The sequence below is a fragment of the Tetrao urogallus genome, assembly GCF_951394365.1.
Source record: "Tetrao urogallus genome assembly, chromosome: 16".
In the NCBI taxonomy this organism is placed as follows: Eukaryota; Metazoa; Chordata; class Aves; order Galliformes; family Phasianidae; genus Tetrao; species Tetrao urogallus.
The window spans coordinates 12133137-12151104 of record NC_136829.1 but is presented as its reverse complement, the minus strand read 5'-3'; the positions used below and the strand labels follow the sequence as shown (position 1 = coordinate 12151104).

At 43.2% G+C, this 17968-nt stretch overlaps 1 protein-coding gene across 1 annotated transcript; it reads left to right on the top strand.

Annotated features, from left to right (window-relative positions):
• Positions 1-3679: 3679 nt before the first annotated feature.
• Positions 3680-10260, top strand: PCK1 (phosphoenolpyruvate carboxykinase 1; the record flags this gene model as incomplete). Its single annotated transcript, XM_079543555.1, has 9 exons — positions 3680-3903; positions 5303-5484; positions 6096-6299; positions 6632-6819; positions 7694-7856; positions 7982-8206; positions 8298-8429; positions 9142-9237; positions 9806-10260. 9 exons carry the CDS (start codon positions 3680-3682, stop codon positions 10258-10260), a joined length of 1869 nt encoding a protein of 622 aa, XP_079399681.1.
• Positions 10261-17968: the final 7708 nt, after the last annotated feature.

Genomic DNA, 17968 nt, shown 5'->3' with positions numbered 1-17968 from the left:
CTGGTCTCTGCAGGCTGTATGTGCATGAGAGCAGCCCTTGGAGCAGGGCTTATGCAGCTGCTGGTAAAACAGCCACTGCAGCATGCTTGCTCGGTGGCTCGGTGGCAACTGGGCACAGCTTTGCAGCAAAAAACAACAATCAGAAGCAGCGTTCTTCAGCTAGTACAATAACTGGGAGAATCTATTAAAGAAGAGCTATCCTTCTTTAACAGAACAACAAGCGATATAAAAACTCTTCTGCAGTGACAAAATGTGGGATAATTAGTACGGCAGGGGGTAGAATTTCTCAGTATTATTATATGCCATTAACTTTCAAATTTCATTGAGAGTGCTTCCTTACACCTCTGTTTGTAGCAACGAAGCCTGAAACCTTATGGTGCCTTCTCTCAGAATCCCAGAATGTTCACATTTACTGAATTGATCTCCAGTGAGTTGGCAAAAGTGGAAGTGCTCAAAAGCATTATTCTGAACAGGCTGAATGATGTCCATCAAAGCAAACATCCTGAAAACACTCCTTTTGAGGCACTTGTTGAACACGATCATCTCAAAATGTCATATTCGCCCTCATTTACATAATTTGACAGCTTCCAAGAAGACACCTTGATTAGCATCACATTCAAGTGTCAAGATGTACAGAGAAAAAGTGCCAAACAAAAGTTAGATCCAAGGAAGTTGTATCAGCTATTAGATAATATAATACAGTTACTACCAAAGAAGATTCTTCACTTCAGTGGAAAATACACTTTAAATTCAAGACTTTTTTGTTTTTTTTAATTTAAAAAGAGGCCCCCAGACCAGCTCCCATGTTTCTTACCAGTGAAACCCCCGCGCTCATTGAACCCAGAAGGCAGGCAGACATCCAGCACACAGCAACGTGCTGTGGCAGTGGGTGAACACCCCAAGACCAGCACGGCCGAGCTCCTGGAGATGCCACTTCTAATTTCCTGTGGCAGCCACTGGAACTTACGAGTCTTCAGTATCTTCAGATTACAACTTCAGTGCCATATGTTGCGTATCTGAATCTCTAAATGAGAAGTTTCTTCTAAAAAATCTCGGCCTTGATTTGCATATGCTTCAGTTATGTCATTCCACCACAGTACAAAATACTATGCGTGCTTTATATAGGGGCTTCAGGCTTACTGTGTGTTTGTGGCATGCTTTGAGATCCTCTGATAGGAGGTGTTACCTAAATAGAAGTAATTAGATGCTTAAGTGTCTAGAATTCCCGGTGGACATCTGCACTCGAGCCCTGCTGCCATCACAAATGAAAAACATTTGGAATCCTTAATGTGATTTTTAATGGACATATGTTCATAACACAGTGCCACCAATTTGGCATATTTAGTGTCTTCTCTAGAGAAGCCCACAGTTTGTATAGCAAGATTGTGGGAGGTTAGGATTGCAGTGTGAGAAAATTTGCACAACACCTGCCTGCCTATAATTTAATTGGCAGAATCTAATGCTGCGGGTTCGGGGATTTTTTTCTCCACTCCAAACTGAAGAGGCACGAGGACTAATCCTGCACTGCTACACTGTCAGCTTGAAGCTTTTATTCAGGCTTTGACCATGCTGCAATATGATCATTTTCTGGCCCTGTCTTTTTTTTCCCCCTTCAATCTGAAGTATTACCGTTTAACTCTCAGTTGATTATTTCTATGTATAATGACTTTTATAGGACCACCAGCAAAGGCTGTGATTATTGCTGTACTCCTCTGCAAAGAAAAAAGTCTTCTCAGAAGAATATGCCACGTTTTATTTTTGCTGAAGCGCTTAATGACATATTTTAACATGAAAACATTTGGGCAAAATATTTCTGCTCACAAACACCACTCGCATTATCACATCGGCTCCGATTTTACCTTTGCTTACGGCAGAGCCCTTTCTGAAGCAACCTCCAGCACCTCTTATCCTAACAGATTTTTGTTTTCCTTTTCAGGAATGTTCGGCCTTGCTGTGCATCAAGGGCAGCCCCTCTTACTTCACTATTTTTTTCCCCTTTGCATTTACGACACACAATAAAAGGCTTTGCAGGAGAGATAGAGGATATGGTCCCAGGGGAAGCATTCCCATGCCCACTGACCACTGTGCTTGTGAGTTCCAGCCCTGCAGTGCCTGCAGCTCAGAGTGCAGCTTGGTGCTGCTCTGGCAGACCCAGCTCTTTGGGGCTTGCAGCTCTGCTGTCTGCATCAGTGAGAGCCTTGCAGGAAACACCTCACTGACTGCACGAAGCTGAGCAGGCGGTGGGTTAAGAATATCCTTTGCATCAATTTTGTTGCTTTAAGAAACTCCAGAAACTTACATTGCATTTCCAAATTCACCATTCTGTGAGCTATTATTGATAATATCTTACATGATGGTAGAACACCCACTGACATAAAAAATGCCAGAATTTAGCATTGCTGGCACTAAATGGAAGCGGAGTGCAATGAAATGGCACAGGGGTTATTTCTACACTGATCTTTGTCTGAAATATGTCAGTCCTCACACACTGACTGTGCAGGCAAACTGACACAAAGATCAGCCTCTGTTTGTGGACATGACGGTTTAAAATGGAGTGGCAGAAGGCAAGGAGCTGGCAGACGGGCAGAGTCAGGAGCAGTCAGGGGAGACCTAATTTAAGCACAGGTTAATATTTTATTGCACCCACAGGATGCAGAGTAAAATAACAAATAATTTTTTTGGGGGGGTAATTGCTGAGGCAGTTGGTGACCTGCCTCTTCTCCAAGTTATAGAGATAGATAACAATTGCTCAGCTTGCATGAGCCTATAGTGAGCCACCACCAGCAATTCTCCAGTGCCGAAGCTCAGCATTTCGATTTACACTGCGTGCTTTCTTTAGAGTCACATGGACGAAAACAAGACCTCCAGGCAGGAGCATACTGTGGTTTTTCAGGCCCATCCGTGCTCAGCACTGAACTTTATCCACAGACCAGACAGAGCAAACACACCTCAGCCGAACCCCAGCTTCACAGCCAACCTGTGAGCAGCAGCTCGCTGTGCCAGCTGCTGGGTTGCGCCAGCTCCCTGTTCCAGGCTGTGCCCAACCTCTTCCACACACTGAGACGCTGTGATGCTTTTGGTTTCAAAGCTAAACTGCATCAAAGTGTGGTCAAACTTCATCAAAGTTTTGTAACTGCTCCAAAGAGCAAATCCAGGGACCAAGAACTACCGCTTTCAGCATTCATTAATCGGACCTGTTCAATGATTACCTCGCCAGGGCTGTTGACAACTTCGCACGATGACAGTGTGTCAGTGGCAGTGTCCCAAAACACAACCAGTGGTGATGTAAAGGACAAGCCTCCCTCACTTCACCCGGTGGGATGGACACCACAGACAATATTTAAAGAAGGAGAACGCCGCCTCAGAAACCAACAAGCACTCCAAAGCAAGGGAAACACCATCAGCTGAAAGGGAGCCAAATCCCCACTGACATCCATCCAACTCAACAGTAAGTACAATGCTTTCTATATATTTTTTCCAGCTTGAGATTAACAGTGATTAAAGTTCTTTTTGTTGACTTTAGGCAGAGGTATAAGATTAAGCCTACTACAAATTCTGGTCTTTCAATATGCATCATTAATGGTAGAATATCACAGTATCCTAACAAACACAATATATTTGATTTTAGATCGTGATCAGCATTTCAAAGCCCTCAACAAGAGCCACTGCAGCTGCAGTAATGCCCCCAGAGCTGAAAGATGAGGTCAACGTCATGCCTAAGGTTATCCAGGGGGATTTGGAGAGCCTGCCTCCAAAAGTGAGGGAGTTCATTGAAAGCAGTGCCAAGCTGTGCCAGCCTGAGAGCATTCATATCTGCGATGGCTCAGAAGAAGAAAACAAAAAAATTCTGGACATCATGGTGGAGCAAGGCATGATCAAGAAGCTGAGCAAGTATGAGAACTGGTGAGTAGTGAAAAGGGGGACAAGGGGTGTCTCAGAACAGCAACGTGCATTCTCTGTCCTGTTTAGGTTTAAAACTGTTCGTAACCTGCAATATTTGCTTTCCATGAACATTTTGGCACCCCAGTTTACATAGTTGAAATAATTGAGAACAGCGAACTTTTCCTGTAAAAATTAACATAAAACAGGAATATCAGCAGTACATTGTCTCTATTTATTAGTTACAGAAATCAGGGAACTGGAATAATGTCATGAGACTTATGTAAGTAATCATTAGGAATGGTTGAATATTATTTAGCAAATACATCTTTTGAAGAATTCTACTATTTTAGTCAATTAGTTTATTCGTCAAATACTTTTTTGTGGCATTCAAATAGATCCGTGGGTGTTCAACTGTTATTCAGTAGAGGCATTATTCACATCATGCCAATGCGTTTTGACTGTAATATATTCAGCAAATTCTTTTTTCAAATATTTCGTTGTCTCTCCCAACCAAGCCAACATGAAAGGAGAATATTAACAACAAGTACATGCTAAGGAATTAAGTGCCAACCAAGAAATCTTCATGGAAGAAATCTGCAAAGACTTTTGAATAACTAAGTGGAGGAATTTGGCAATCTGTTTGCAGACTATTTGGGAGAGAAAAGGGCAAGATTCACCAGATAAATTATTCATTGTTAATTATATGCTTAGCTGTAGTGATGATGGTTATGACAGCCCAGCTAGAACATTTTTATACTCGTGGAAAATTTCTATGCACAGAGGTGAAAACGTGAAACAATCCTTGCCTTTGTAAATAAACGGCAGAAATTTTTAGAGGGGAAAAAGAATTCTGTTTAGTAAACTCTCTCACTGTTTATGACACGCTGATACTCAGTATTTCTGCTGTGATGCCTCTGTCTTAAAAGGACAATGTGAACCTGCAAGGCTGGATTCTCATTCTGCAGGCATTTTGACCAGCACGTAGCATGCTTGCTTGGCATCCACTGCTTGAGGCACCACTTTGTGGATCCCACGCAAAACAACTGTATACTGATGAGAAGGAGAATTAAACGAGATTTTTAACATTTCTCTCAAAGTCAGCAGCAGAAAATAAGCTGAGATAAGAGGCAAAGGAACATTAACGTGTAACCCGAATTTCCCAAGCCATATAATTTGTTATTCATACTGCAAAGTCTTGAAGCAATTTGTAGGAGCGAATATATCTGACTAATTTTTGAAACTTGTCTCACTTACATTGGCTCTGTCACTTCAGTTTTAGTCTTATAAAACATTGCACCCATTTTGCTAAAGAGTTCCTAGCAGAAGGGTGAAATAAGTGGGTGAAGTGTCATATTGATCTTTTTTAATTTTTTTTTTTGAATAATTAACATTGATTTTCCTGGTTTACACTGAAATGCAGCTGGTTGGCTCTCACTAACCCAAGAGACGTAGCAAGAATCGAGAGCAAAACTGTCATTATCACTCAAGAACAGAGAGATACCATCCCAATCCCTACAACTGGAACCAGCCAGTTGGGTCGCTGGATGTCAGAAGAGGATTTTGAGAAAGCTTTCAATATCAGATTCCCAGGCTGCATGCAAGGTGGGTGAGAAAGAAAGGCTGACATGGAATTTTTAGGATTACTGAAACACTAATCATTATTATTCTGATATTTAATAGAAGAAATGTTCGCTGAAGGCTTAGGTGCAGGCTCTCACTGTTAGTCATCGTGTAGGTTTCATCCAGATCTTCTGCACAGATCCAAATGCCTGCCAAGGGTAGCCCTCCTGCTCTTTCCAGTAGAGAACTCATTTTCCTTATAAAGAAGGGCACAGTATGGTTGGAAAATTCAGGTGCTTTCTTCAAGTCACGCAGCACCTCAACACCTGATAGAAAGTGAGGCGAGAACAGAGAATCCCCATGCCCAGCATTCGCTTCAGCTGCAGCAGTTTACACCAACAGAGAAGCTTCCACCCACCTCTCCTACTGGCTAGACATTTTGTCTGAACAGCTGCTTTCAACATTTAAGATAAAACTTCTTGCTACGTGATCTGACAAACAGAAAGTTAGATGTTTAAACATCAGAGACACCCACAAGACAAACAGCTTTGAAAGAAGTGAGAAACAACGTCCACATTAGTACAGATGATCTCAAAATCTCCCTGGTTTGCTCTTCGTCACGTAGCATTCTTGCTCCTGTCTCTGTTCGACAGGACGCACAATGTACGCCATCCCCTTCAGCATGGGGCCTATTGGATCTCCTCTGGCCAAGATTGGGATCGAGCTGACAGATTCTCCATATGTGGTGGCTAGCATGAGGATCATGACACGGATGGGAACAGCTGCTCTGAAAGCCCTGGGCACGGGAGAGTTTGTGAAATGCCTTCACTCGGTTGGATGTCCTCTACCACTAAAAGGTAGGGAAGATTTAAATGTGTCACCCCTGGAAGTACTTGGGCATGTTTTAGAGCTGGCTGCATATTTGCATATTCTCAGCACATTGGAAATGCTCATCATTAAAGATTCGGGGTGGCTTGTGTAATTGCACTGAGTTAAAAAGTCAATTAAAGGAATCAAAGCTCAAGGAGAGTTTCATGGAAAGGAGATTATTACCACTAGTATTTACCAGAGGGTTTCCTTTGAAGCATCTAGTATGGGTTGCTATCAGAGTCTCGATGCTGATGAAACAGCACAGTCTGATACAGCACGGAAATTGCTGCAGTCATGAGTACAACATTCTGTTCTGCAGAACCATTAATCAACAACTGGCCATGCAACCCAGAGTTAACACTGATTGCTCATCTCCCGGACCGCAGAGAGATCATTTCGTTTGGCAGTGGCTACGGAGGAAACTCCTTACTGGGGAAAAAATGCTTTGCTCTTAGGATTGCCAGCAGAATCGCCAAGGAAGAGGGCTGGCTAGCAGAGCACATGCTGGTAAGAGCTGTTGAGTCGTGATGTGCGTTTGAACAACCATTAAACCTGAATTTAGACCAACATAAATACAGTCACATCTTGAGATCAATAAAATGACAGTCTCATGAGTTAGGTATGAACTTATCACTTAGCAGACCTTTGATAGATAGGAAACTGCTTGCAAGTTCAGGTACGAAACATTTTAAAGAAATACATATAAAATTGGGAACCAAGAAAGATTAAGAACGTCTGACAGTGGCTACTTGTGGGCAGATCTGTGCACTGAGCAAAGCCTAAATGTTATCACTGGGCATCTATATTGACCCTACAAATGGAATCATAAAGGATTGATGCAAGTCTGAAAATTGTCTCTCATGTTATAAACAGGTCTGTGGACTAAAACTTCTGCAATGTTGTCATTTAATTATTCTACTACTGTAAATTACAACTGACAAAAAGAATCTCAAAGTGCATGATTGAAGAGTCTCAGGAGAAATGTCAATGTACTATGAGAAGTATCATGCCTGAAGTGCACTCACTCCATACTAATTTCACAGTAAAAAAATATTGCCTGTTTTTCTTAGCTCTCAGTTAAGAAACACAGCTATATGCAGTCTGTATATTTTTAATCAGAAAAATAAAGATGACACGTATGTGACATTTCTAAAAATATAAGGTCTGTTTACATATAATCTAAGGGCAAGACAAGTGGATTTTTTGCTGAATTAAATACTGCCTGTGTTATTTGTCAACTATATTACATGCTGCCTCTTTTGTAGGAAGAATTTTGCATAATCAAATGTTTTACCATTACCACTTGCTGGGAGACAGTCTTCAAAATGAAAAATACAAGAAGAAAGAATTATATTTAACAACTGTCTTTGGTTTTCAATAGATCCTGGGAATTACAAATCCAGAAGGTGAAAAGAAGTATTTTGCTGCAGCATTCCCCAGTGCATGTGGAAAAACCAACTTGGCCATGATGAACCCAAGCCTGCCAGGATGGAAGATTGAGTGTGTGGGTGACGATATTGCCTGGATGAAATTTGATGAACAAGGTATGGAACTGAAATTAGATTGGTGAATAGCCCAGTATTGCTTGCTTTTAGAGTCAGCAAGACTTGCTAAAAGTTCTGGAAATAATTAAAGCAGTTTTATTTATATTTTGTCCTTTAACTTCCAGGCAACTTAAGGGCAATCAATCCAGAAAATGGCTTTTTTGGTGTTGCCCCTGGAACCTCAGTCAAAACAAACCCCAATGCTATTAAAACCATATTCAAGAACACCATCTTTACCAATGTAGCTGAAACAAGTGACGGAGGTGTCTACTGGGAAGGCATTGATGAGCCATTACCGCCAGGAGTAACACTGACTTCATGGAAGAACAAGGATTGGACCCCAGATAACGGTAACCTGGCTCCGTTCCACATTCTCTCATCTTCCTCTACTGAGTCCGAGTTCCACCTGCCGTTACGACCTTTCTATCGCACTCTGTACAGGGGAACCCTGCGCTCATCCCAACTCGCGGTTCTGCACCCCAGCCAGCCAGTGCCCCATCATGGACCCTGCGTGGGAATCGCCTGAAGGCGTGCCCATCGAGGGGATAATATTTGGAGGCCGCAGACCTTCTGGTAAGAGAAGCAGAAACCACCAGCAAGTCTCAAGTGCTCATCACAGGAGAGCTGAAACACAGCTGGGCACAGGCACAAGTTTTGCTATCCCGATACAGAAGCAAGGAGATAACCATGTTAGTTTAGCTGCTCCATGTTAGCCTTTCACACACACGCTTACAGACACTTCCAATGTGTAAACTGCTAGATGTTAACATCAAACCGTTACTGATAAGAGTGAATTGGAGAGTGGAGAGAGTTCAGGACCCAGTACCTTGGGTAGGAGAAGCATAGCAAATTATTTATGTCAAATTGCTTGGTCTAACTAGTTCAGATAGGAAATGATCAGAGATTTAAACCAGTTGAAGGCAGTTTACAGGTAAAGAAGTTAAATAAATTGGTCTGTTAGAGACCACCTAAAGCTGAAAAATGAAGTAATGCTAGGCCTGAATCTAAATCACCATCATGACCACAGGACCAGAATCTGTTTCCAGTAAAATTTGTTGGGAATTCAGATATCTCCCAGCTGATGCGTTCAATAATCAGTAGCCAGTTTTGAGAACATTCATACAGATTGCTCTAAGAAGGCAGGAAATTAACCAAGTTAAAAATCAACAAGGAAAATTAGAATACATTACATAGTAACTGGGATCCAGCAGTATCTCAGTTAGCAAAACCTGTCATAAAAGTGCTTCTGGATCACTAATCACTGAAGTGACTTTGTTCTTTACAGGTGTGCCTCTTGTATACGAGGCCTTTAACTGGCAGCATGGAGTATTTATAGGAGCAGCTATGAGATCTGAAGCAACAGCAGCTGCTGAGCACAAAGGTAAATCAAAATCTAGTCTGCCTATCTGTATTACAGGCAACCTTCTCTGGAGAGCCTGCTCTCTGTCCTCCTCCTCTGCTTTTGAACATTTAAATCTTGGCAGCTAATTGTGCAACCTATGCATTTTTACAACAGAAAATATTTATACTGGACTTAACAGCCAGATTTTCCTTAAAAGACAAATTATGCAAAATAATCCCTAGGTGGCAAGCATACAGAGCAGAGTGCAATCACGGTGTTGCCAGAAGAGTTGATATGGAGTTCTTGTTACAGTCTGGGATAAGTAAACTTAAATTTTCTGTGCTGCTAGCGCTCAGCAAAAAATAAATGAATAATGAAGGCCAGCTCTCAAGAACCTTAAACTGTTTGACCTGAGCTTTAAGAAATTTACTTTCCACTGATTGCAAAGATTAATTTAATCTATGCTTCAAGGCTAACATTTGTACCATTTCTCAAAGTTCTGTGGTTCACATGCAGAAAGGTGGCTAAGGGTGCTGGGTAATAAATACTGTGAGGAACTGAAACTTCGTGCTTTAGAATAAACGTTCCCCATTTGTGTTTTGAACAGGAAAAATTATTATGCACGACCCATTTGCCATGAGACCTTTCTTTGGCTACAACTTTGGCAAATACTTAGCACACTGGCTTAGCATGGCACACCGCCCAGCAGCAAAACTACCAAGGATCTTTCATGTTAATTGGTTCCGGAAAGACAGCCAAGGGAAATTCCTGTGGCCTGGCTACGGAGAGAATTCCCGTGTGCTGGAGTGGATGTTCAACAGAATTCAAGGGAAAGCCTCTGCCAAGCCAACTGCCATAGGTTACATCCCTGCTGACACCGCTTTGAACTTGAAGGGCTTAGAAGACATCAACCTAACTGAACTGTTTAATATCTCCAAAGAGTTCTGGGAAAAGGAGGTGGAAGAAGTCAAACAGTACTTCGAGGGGCAAGTTAATGCTGACCTTCCCTATGAAATAGAAAGGGAAATACTTGCCTTGCAGACGAGAATAAAACAGTTGTAGCTGATCAGAAATAGAATTACTTATCAATCCACACGTTCTGTAGCAGGATAGAGACATTTTACCAAATCACCACTGAAAGTACAGCAGCACACTGATGAGCAGGACTTATGATGAAGGGTAGGTCTTAGTTTAGTTAGACTACAGGTAAGGGCATCCTAGAAATAACTACAGACCCGGTGATTTATAACCACATCAGTTGTTGTGTATTGAGCAGCTGTGGGAATCTGTGAGCACAGTCTTCAAAACTGATCTGTCACTTGCATGCACAATTCTGCACATACCTATGATGTATGTAAATTGCTTGCTGACAGCTCAGATATAATCCAGCCTGCAAGGTGCAGCACATTGTTTCACAACTGCACATAAACCACAAGAGTCTCAGATTAATTTTGCTTTCCATATCTCAGCAGCATCACTTACAGGAAGGAATGAAAAATGAATGTTGTATATATGTATTATCTAAACATATTTCATGACTTAAATATTTTGTAGAAAAATAAAGTTGTAACTTTTATCAGAGTGAAAGATGGCTTTGTATTACTAATGCATATTTAAGACATTGCTATTGTATGTGCCTCATGTTACTGTGATTTCCAGATGTTTTACGTGGCTTATTCTTTAAGCTATTGAAATAAAAGTTTATACAAAACATGACCTAATTTCCAGTATTCTCACTGTTTATAAAACTACGTGCCAACAAATTGGGCCTCCTGACAATAGCACAGCGCAGAGACAAGTTCACAAGTTAGATGTTGACTAGCATTGATCTGCTACTCTTAAGCAAAATAGTTTAAACAATTACTTTCCTTGCAACCTTTATTCGAGCCAAAGGAATGATACAGAAATTATGACACCAACTGAGAGCAGACATCCAGCTAGGAGTGTACTCTCCATAACTAGGCATTACTGGTTGCTTCAGACCTTTGTAAAATAAACTGTCCTCTAGGAAAGTCCCATATTAGGATGTCTCTTGTTTGCTGAAGTCTTAGGATTTGTCTCTGTTCCACAGTACTTTGGCTTCTGCAAAAGGAACTAGCAGAACTGCTGGAGCAAAGAGAGCTTGTGAAAAGCTTTCTAGTTTGAGGTGTCTGAAGCCTGAAAGCTTGAGCTGAAAGAGTCTCAGATTGGTTTCCTCATAGACCCAAATGGTAAAGCCATCCCATGTTCTCCCAGTTTAAGATATCCTTTATGTGCTTCTCACATCCTTGGCAGGTATCATGCTTTTTCACTTTGGATGCTTGATCTCCCAAAATATATTGCAAATATTTGCTTAGCAAAAAGAAAATCATTTACACTGTGTAATAAGCCTTTTTATAGACCTCGCTTCCTCCCAAAACAAACACTATCAGAGCTGGCCAACAGATGCCCTTCCAAGTTTGCTAGGGGAGGTCACACATCCTGAAAAGCCACTGACTTTGCCTGTAGGAGTTAACTCAAACATTACCAATTCTGAAACAAGCAATAGGACACAAGTCAATAGGTCACACAAAGTGTAGGCAACAGAAAGCTGCGAGGGAAGCAGAGCAGAGCCGTGCAGCCCCTGGAGAAGCGATTGTCTGTTGGCCTGTTTGCTGCTCAGTAGCACATCTCTATGGGTGTAGGTCTCCTGAATGTGCTCCAAATACAAATCAATCAGTCAATCAAGGGGGACGACTAAACAACTCAGCGCATTCACACTCCCCTGGGGTGCAAGGGGTGACATCGTACGTATAAAACAGTTACTTGTAATCGTGCAGTTGATTGGCTTGGTCCATTCCCAAACTTGTGGCTATATGGGAGCTGTTATTTAGGTAAGATTGAGGGAGGACAAGGAGATCTCAGAAAATCCATCGTGGTAATATCTGAGTGACAGCCAGCTGCAGTCTCAGGATTTCTGAAGGGCCCCCACGAGAGGCTCTTGGTTCTAAACAATGCCAAAACACTCAGCCCTTTTTGAAATGCTGCCCAGGAGATGTGCAGAAGTTCGGGGCTTTCCAGAGCTCTACGAATCTGACAGAAGGAGCAGCTCATGTTTCATGTCAGAGGAACCCATGCCAAAGACCCAAATCTTGCACCTATATGGACCTGGATAAGGCAGTGACCCTCATCCCATGAAATGCTGCTCAGCGGCAAGACAGGTACCATCATCACTGTGAGCCCACATGACTTACAGCTCATCCCCACCTGCAGGTATCGCTGGCACAAGGCGCCTCACAACCAGCCCAACACAGGGTGCTGCACTGCAGCTGAGGCCTCGCTTCCATCCGTGATGGCTGCCTCGCTGCAGCCTGACAGGCTCTGGGCAAACCCTGCTCTGGGTGTTCTTCCCACAGCTCCTCAGAAAGGGCTAGCACAAAAAATTCTGGCAAAAGCATTGATGGTCATCTCGCTCCACACGTTTTAACCACATGTACCTCCTCAAACACTGCTCAGAGTGATGGGCAGACAAATTGTTCCTGCAAATACAGAAAATGGGGGGAAAGTCTGCTGTACTGCGAAGGCTGAGAACGAGAAAATAACTTCTTATGTGAATCATTCAACAGCTCCTTTGTATGTAAATGTATCTGTAACCTATCAGCATCTATGGGGAGTACAGTTCACATCCTGAATGATCACAGTGTTTAGTGTTGGCATGGAGAATGTTTAAAAAAAGAGAAGGCGGAGGTTTAAAATTTAGAAACTCAGTCAACCGAGCCAGATTATGATCTCAACTTCTCTCCTTCCAACAAATGCTATGCTCCGTAAAAACAAAATGAATTGCAACAAAATGCTTTTAAATTGAAATTTGGAATTTCCCCTGATTTTCTCAAGAAAGAGGGGAAGACAACAAATGCAATAAACTTCTTCAAATTAGTAGAGAAATATAAAACGTGTCCTATTAAACGAGATTCAGAGAAAGGCAGCACGGGGAAGACTAACACATGAAGAGTACATAGCCATAACATTTGCAACAGCTGTGTTATGAAATGCACTTGGTGTTCTGGGAAGCGAGAAACAAAATACTTTGTTAAAACACTTGTGGATGTACCAGTGGCTGACAAGAAGAGAGACAAAGTCAAAATCACACTTTAACCACGAATGCTATTGGGGATATGGGCTTCTGTCATGATTTACCAAAACCAGGTGGCACAGTGATGGACACGCCATGCCCATGGAGGCCCTGCTCAACGCTGCAAAGTTAGCACAGTCTCTTTAACTCACTGCTCTCAGGGTCAAATACTCACATTAACACAAAGAAGTCTGCAAAGCTCAGAAGCAGGCCTTGGTCCAACCTCTGTACAGGTTGAGAAGTCTCTGAGCTCGGTGCCCTTCTTGGACTCATTTCTAAAGTGTTTCAAGGTCAGATTTCTGACCACGTTTTGTCTCATCTCTTCAAAACCCTTTCTCAGGTTCCAATCCCTTTCATAATTAGTCTGAGTACATCATATATCAACACACTTCTGTCCTTTCAACATGAATGAAGGCTACACCAAATAGAGAAGTAAAACCGAGAAGCATCATCTAGCTTGCTGCAGAGCTTTTCATCGGAAAAAACAAAATCCCACTTCCAATCTCACAACTCCGTGGTGATAGAGCTATTTTCAGGGAAAGAAGCAAAATTCAGAGAAATGACATTTTTGCTGTGGGAAATACTGTTTTCCAAAAACCTTGGCTACCATAGTAACATGATTTATTCCACACTTGCGGCAGTGTAGTCAATTAGCTCCCTCACTGAAGACAATTATTGTGACTAGAGACGTACCTGGCTGCAAGACTACCAAAAAGCTGCTCATGAATGGCACAGCAGAGCGTTCTAAATTCCAAATTAGTAATTGTTATTGATGATGACAGAGGACACTTCTGGCAGTGGTTTAACCTCAGCAATACAAAAGGGCACATTTGTCAAATCGGGGCTGACACACCTCAGTCAGCAACATTCCGCAATGCATCTCACCACATCTGTGAACCTCTAGGTGGAACAGCTAGGGGTAAAAAAAGAGGAAAGGGAGAAAATGAATTGCTATTGTATGCCTTCTAGCTTTCTGCAGCCATCACAGATATTACTTTTCCCTGACAAACTCTAATAGAGAAGAATACACCAATATGCAAAAATTCAGGCCGATTCTAATCATTGCAAACACAATTTCTTTGTTGTAGGAGGGCACGTGGAAGAGCCCCAGGCTGTTCCAACACACACAGAAGGCTTTCCCTGCTTTCACTACCACCAGTGGCACTGGCCACTTGCTTCTGCTCCTCATCATGTTAGCTTCACTGCACTTGCCATGGCTTTTCTCCATTGTAAGTGTGAGCAGACGAATGCTGACATTACAGCTCTTGTTCAAATCAGTAAGCTGCTTGCAGAACTGTTCCAAACACACACCCCAGAAATGGTATTTGTACCTTCCTTGGAAATGTCGGATACTGACCGCTGGGGAAAACAAGAAAAAAGACAAAAAGAAAACAAAATAAAACATCTGTTATAATCTTCCCAAAGGAACATATAGAAGCTTTGGGGCTGTTTTTGCACAGCCTCGAGGCCTTGTATTTATCTAACAGAACCTTTTGTAAAGCTGCAGTTTGTCATTGTTAGCCTTCATCCAAACTGCCAGCAGTCGTTCTTGTTCTTACAAAGCACCACAACAGCATTTCTCAAGCAAAGGTGCCCAAGGAATGGCCTTTTGTTCCTGATATACAGCTGTGTTCCAGGACAAATGAAACTCACCCTCTATGAGGTGGACAGGCCAGCCATCAGCCCCCACTAATGCTACCAAAGCACTGTGATTTGCATTTACGTGCTGCCAAGCCTAGAGCAGCCCAGCTCTCCCAGGAATGATTCCTGCTGGCACAAGGGTGGTGAGACCTGAGCAAACCTTCCAGAGGTGGCAGCAAACTGCCCTGACTGGTGGAGAATCTGACTCCTGGTCTCTAATGCAAATTAGTACCTACTTTCTTTCTCCTATAGCCCATTCAAGTACGATCTCATTAAAATAAGCATGCCTGAACCCTCCTTCCACCTTAGGCTGAATCACCTCAATACTAAATAGCAAGTTTGTGCAGGACCATAGTGCCAGAGGAGGTGGAGGGCAGAGCCTCCGATGATCAGGAATCTGGGTTTGGTTTTGTACATTTGGTCTGTTTTGTCCTTGGAACTGGGAAGCCTACCAACAGTTACTTGAAGTTCCAGCGATAGCCCAAGGAAAAAAAAAAATGCTATAAATTTAAGTAGGATAGCAGCTGGGAACAGGAGAGGGAAGAAGTTTTGATAACTGTGGGTCTTACAGTACAAAAACAATATCCCTCTGACACTGGTAAGTAGAAGCAGGCCTCAGATTTCATGGAGTTTTCTTGGACTTTATAGCAACAAGACAGAAAGCTGGCTCCATTTCATCGTAGTTATCTGCACTCAGACACCCTCCACCCTCGAAGGAGATTAGCAGTGATAATGCATCTGGTACCTGCCCCAGCAATAACAGATCTATGAGGAGAAGATTACAAGAAATTGTTTGGACTCCTGCCCAGTCCTAGAAGCCCTACCAACCATTTCCATAAGTCCCATCAGTTTTTATGGCTTGTCTCTCAAGAAGGCTGCTGAAACCTACATGAAGGAGAGACTTTAAAAAGATTTCTGCAGACATTTATTTTTGGCCAAATTATGATTGCTTGGAGGAAAAAGAAGCCACCATACAAATCTTGTTAGAGACTTCAGCAGAAACTCACAAACCCATGCAGAACTGAGATAAGCTAAAAAAAGCAAGAGCATCCAGGAAGGGAAGACAGACCAGCCAGCCAAATGCAACTCTAATTCCAACCCGTGACAGACCCCTGGGGCAGCTCCAAAGCCACTTAGCGCAGGCATGGAGCAGGGCCAGGAGGAGATGCTGGCACCAAAAGAGCAGCTCTAGCAAGTCTAGCACACAGTTCTGCAAGGGGACTCGGATGGGCTCAGACCCCAGCACAGCTCCCACCTGCGCAGTGCTCTGACCGACAGCCCTGCGCCTCGCGCTCCCTGCACAGAAGAGCACGCACTGCATGCAAGCCTTGGAAACCAGAGCAACAGCACAGCTGTTAATGACACAAAAACATGCTGGCAGCGCTCAGCACCGCTCGGCAGAGAAACCCATATCAACCGCCTGCAGGCCAAGGTCTAAAGGGCAATCCACCTCTGGAGACGGCTGCAGCTCTCAGGAGTGGCATCTTGCAGCCAGTGGGTGCCCTCCCAGCACACAGCCCTGGGGTGCTGCTCCATGCCTTGAGTGTACCCCAGGAGGAGAGCACATGAAGCATACTGGGAGGCGAGGGGCTGCATCCCCTCTCGATGGCTCTCAGTCCCGTGCGGGCTCCAGCACACCACTGTGATATCTACCAACAAGCAGCTCTCTCCCATACTGCAGTAGCCTTAGAAAGCAGAAGCTGAGAGCTTCTTCTCTTCCTGTTCCTGGGAGCAGGTCCCAACCTCCTGGTCCAGCCATGTGCTGCAGGTGCTGCGGATGCAGAGGAAGGCAGGGGAGGACAGCTGTTCCCCAGACATTCATGGTGGTAATGATTTATTTTGAACTATGAATTTGAACAGAAACTGTGCTGCACCTTAAATGTCACTGCTAGGCAAAAGGAGAGTCATGAATCTTTAGCAATCTTCACCAGGCCATAATTTTCAGGTAGAAAATGAATATACATTGAAAGAAACACTCCAGCTGTGTCTCAGCAAAGCAATTAATGAAGGCAGAGTCTCACAACCAGTGCAGGCCACTCTGTCCCAGGGCTGTTGAATTCTTCTCTTGTTCTTCTTTCTCCCCATCACTCTGCTTATTGTTTGCTTCATTGTTAATCCTACCTAATTTAAAAATAGGAAATTGATTTCTTATGTACCCATTACAAACCAAATCATTTCTTTATTACAGCAAGGATCGTATTTCGTAAGCAAGTCATGGAAAATTAAAACCATGCCTGTTGCTTTGATGAAATAAAGGAAAGAAATGCTGGAGGGAAGGCACTGACAGCTGGGGGCTGTCATGCAACCAGCAGTGCAGGTTAACTCCTTGCAGAACCCACAGCTTCTGCAGCTGCATTTTCCTCCCCCAAACTTCCAGTGGCATTGCTAAGCACTCCATCACTGCTAAAACTCCAAAGTCTCTAACAAAGGGAGAGCAACTCCTCGGAACAAAGCAGGGCAGTGGTTTTGGTACTGCAGATTGTTTTGCTGACAGGTTGCAGTGTGTCTGTGTGCTCAACAAGATGCTTCCCAGTGCTAACACTACAGACGTTAGGTGTCAGACAGTGCTGCTGCAGTGCACACAACACAGGAACCCACTCACCAGCCCCATGTTAGCACCACAGCCCTCACAGCACACACTGTTCTAGCAGGCAGGAGAACCACCTTTGTCCTGGGACAGATCTGATCAGACCACACATGGGTTATGTCAGGACAGCAGGGCAGACCCACAGCTCATTAGCAGCGTGCTGTGACTTGGCACAGATGGGGAATTAAAACAAAATCCATTGTATGCATCACCAGGGATTTATGGACTGCTCTATGAACCTCCCTGTGAAGAAGTCAGGACATTGGTGCTCTGAGAACTAATCCAGATAAGCACTGTGGCTAGCAGGGCATTGCAACACCCAACCCAAAGTTCATCAGCTACATCACTACTATGCTGATCTCCAGGCACTGTAGCCAAAGAAACAAAGCCTCTAATTTCCCAATCAGAAAGGAAAAGATTAGCAATTTATCTCTGCACAGTATGTTTTCAAT